Raw genomic sequence first — 3,062 nt, 5'->3', positions numbered from 1 at the left:
ACTGTTTGATTTCTCCCAAGTTTTTTTTTTTTTTAATATAATAAGCATGTACTGCTTTTTAAATGGGGGGAAAGTAATAAATGATATTGAGGGGGAAAAAAACCTAAGAAGACCCAAAAATCTAGTTATACATTTTCATTCTTCTAATTTTTAAACTACTAAGGGTCATGATACCTAAATCTATGTATAAAAAGAAAAAATGTGTAGGAAGGTATTTTAACATAGTAATAAAGTATTTATCAAATACAAAGGGGTAGAAATATTGCTTTATTGGAGAAGCTTACATCGAATTACTTTTATGTGTTTTAAAAAGTCCTAACGAACATCCAAGAAGAAAACATATACAGCTTCCACAGGAAAAAAGACAAAAAAAAAAAAAAAAAAAAAATGGGGTTGATGACTGCCCCAAATATTTCCTAAAAGAAAAAAATGTAATATTTAGTACTTCTTCTTTTGAGGCAGGGTAAGTGAACTGCACGTCAGACAAAATTTTCTTACTTTACAAGGAGGAAGATATGTGATCCTGTTTTGATGCATATGAAACACAAAATACAAAATCCACTCTTCTGATCAAGATGAGGGGGGAAAAAATCATTCTTCAACAGTTCAATTCTCATGCAATGAAATCCAAAGGTCTGTTTCGATTCATGTACTGCATCATCAATCTAGGCGAGAAATCCAGGAGAAATCTATTTAAAATCTATAATTTGAGCCCTGGCCGGTGTGGCTCAGATGGTTTAGTGTACTCCCGTGACCCATAGTGTCGCCGGCTTGATTCTCTGTCGGAGCGGGTTCGGTCCCCAGTTGAGGTGCGTGAGGGAGGTGGCCGATCCATGTGTCTCTCCCGCCTCGATGTTTCTCGGTCTCGGTCTCGGTCTCTCCCCCTCTCCCTTTCGCTCTCTCTGTACTTCCTCTTCTGAGACACATTTATTGCATAGGCATTTACATTGCCATCCAATCTTTTTCCTTTAGTGGAGTCAAAGGCAGCCAATCCCATTACCTTCATCATTTCTATTTCTTCCTCTGTTTTGCCCTCTGAGTCTTCCTCTGCAGTAATCTGTTGTTCTTCACTCTTTGTTTCCTTTGGTTCCTCATCTTTTCTTCCTTTCGTTTGAGAAGGGGAAGGAGATGTGGATCTGTGTCGTCTTGGGGATTTGGAGCGTTTTCTGTGTGGGGATTGCGAGCGGCTCCTTTTCTGGTCTTTTTCCTGGGACTGGCTCCTTTTCTCATCTTTCTCCTGGGATTGGCTCCTTTTCTCATCTTTCTCCTGGGACTGGCTCCTTTTCTCATCTTTCTCCTGGGACTGGCTCCTTTTCTCATCTTTCTCCTGGGGCTGAGAACTTTCTTGGTTCCCTTGTTCTCTCTCCCTGGAAGCGGACCGGGACCGCTTAGGTTCCATCAGTGGAGAGCGGCTGCGGCTACGGCTGCGACTGCGACTGCGATCCATTTCGAGGCCTCCTCTACCTGATTTTTTTTTTTTATCTTTTATTTCTTTCTGTTCTACTTTACTCATTTTTCTGGTAGTATTGATACTGTTGCAATAACCTGGTTATTATTTAGCAGGAAAAGAGTGAAGGGAAGACTGATAACATAGGCATGTCATGTATACCTCCTTTGTCAGAAAGCTAGTTTGACACTTCAGGTCTATTCGTCGTGTGGGGGAAAGGAGCAGACAAAGGCAGTTTTAGACTCATGCCCCATAAGGTCTGAGTGACATGGGAGGTACCTACCTGTCTGTCACACCTGGAAGCAAGTCAGTGGCCAGAATAGGTGTGGCCACTCCAAGTGCTCAAACCTTAATATTTAATCCACTAGACAAAAAGAAGCTTGCCCGCTTTTCTCTCTCTCTCTCTCTCTGTCTCTCTCTCTGTGTTTCTCTCTCTCTCTTCCTGCTTGTGCCGGACTGCTTGCTGCTTGCGGGTCTCATATGGTGGCCATGTGGCTCATGGCTGTGTGGGACCCATGTATTGGACTGAAGGACTGAACCTAGCCTGATGGCTGATCTCGACCCGGCTGCATCATGGAACCAACACTCTGGCCTCTGGCCCTATTTCTAACTTTGTTAAACCCACAATTGTCCCTCTTCCAGGACTTTCTTGAGGGAACGTGGACACTACAACCCCAGAAATGTAATTCTACACCAATAAAAAAAACATTTATTTTTTATAGGGGCTTCTGAATATGCTTATTCTGACTGTACCCCAAGAACCTCCTGTCCAAGGGTCTCAGAGGGATCTGGCCCCCCCATCCCTCCAGTAACAGTATTTTTGTATAGCTCCTGTATGTTTTTCTTAATCATTATTTATCCTGAAACGGTGTTTGCTTAATTTGGCCACGTATTTTCAAATTTATTTTGTGGCATGGAGATCCAAACCATGATCCAGACTAACAGGAATCTTTAGTACAGAGTTTTGTGTGTTAGTGAGGATTTTAACAGTAAAAGCCAGAGTGGTAATGGTCCTGCAGGCAGCATCTCTGTGCCTTTTCTATGTCCTAGAAGAAGGAATTGCTGTTTTCCCTTCACACAGTGTGATGCTTACTCTGGAGTTGTCTATGCTCTGCAGTCTCTGGTGTCATTTGTGGGACAATCATATATGTCATGTGACTGTCTCACCAATTCACACTGCTTCCTGCTAAACAGTTATTCAATCTCAAGTGTTTCCTATTTCAATTGAATGTAGAACCTGGAATTCTGTTTTGTATTCTTCTTGATAAATTCACATGTTTTCTGAGAGGACAGAGAAGAAACCATCATCTTTACTAAATCATTTAAAATATAATATTTTAAAAATTACATGGAAATGGCTTCTTAATGGAGGAAAAGTTTTCATAAATGATTGATTACTCCAAGTTTCAGTTGGAGTTTCTTGATGCCTTATATTACCAACAATTGTGCATTGGATAGCATAAAATATTTCCTATTTATTTATATATGAGTTATTATGTTGATCCTTTATATACCATTGAAATTGCATTTTCCTTATGCTCCTTAGTGATTCAGGTATAAAGGCACAGATATTTTAAATTTTAAGGCCAGAATTCGCCTCTCTTTCTGAGAGGAG

At 40.6% G+C, this 3,062-nt stretch overlaps 1 protein-coding gene across 1 annotated transcript; it reads right to left on the bottom strand.

Moving 5' to 3' along the window:
- Positions 1–530: 530 nt before the first annotated feature.
- On the bottom strand, positions 531–1,447 carry LOC118622365 (U4/U6.U5 small nuclear ribonucleoprotein 27 kDa protein-like). Its single transcript, XM_036249789.1, has one exon. The coding sequence runs from the start codon at positions 1,445–1,447 to the stop codon at positions 701–703; it is 747 nt and encodes a 248-aa protein (XP_036105682.1). The 3' UTR covers positions 531–700.
- Between the last annotated feature and the right edge of the window lie 1,615 nt (positions 1,448–3,062).

The sequence above is a fragment of the Molossus molossus genome, unplaced genomic scaffold (assembly GCF_014108415.1).
Source record: "Molossus molossus isolate mMolMol1 unplaced genomic scaffold, mMolMol1.p scaffold_m16_p_9, whole genome shotgun sequence".
In the NCBI taxonomy this organism is placed as follows: Eukaryota; Metazoa; Chordata; class Mammalia; order Chiroptera; family Molossidae; genus Molossus; species Molossus molossus.
Note: the sequence above shows the minus strand (reverse complement) of the source record. Positions and strands in the feature narration are given on the sequence as shown.

Excerpts from the sequence above, each read along its gene's own strand:
- LOC118622365 (XM_036249789.1), bottom strand. The coding sequence starts at position 1,447 with ATGGATCGCAGTCGCAGTCGCAGCCGTAGCCGCAGCCGCTCTCCACTG.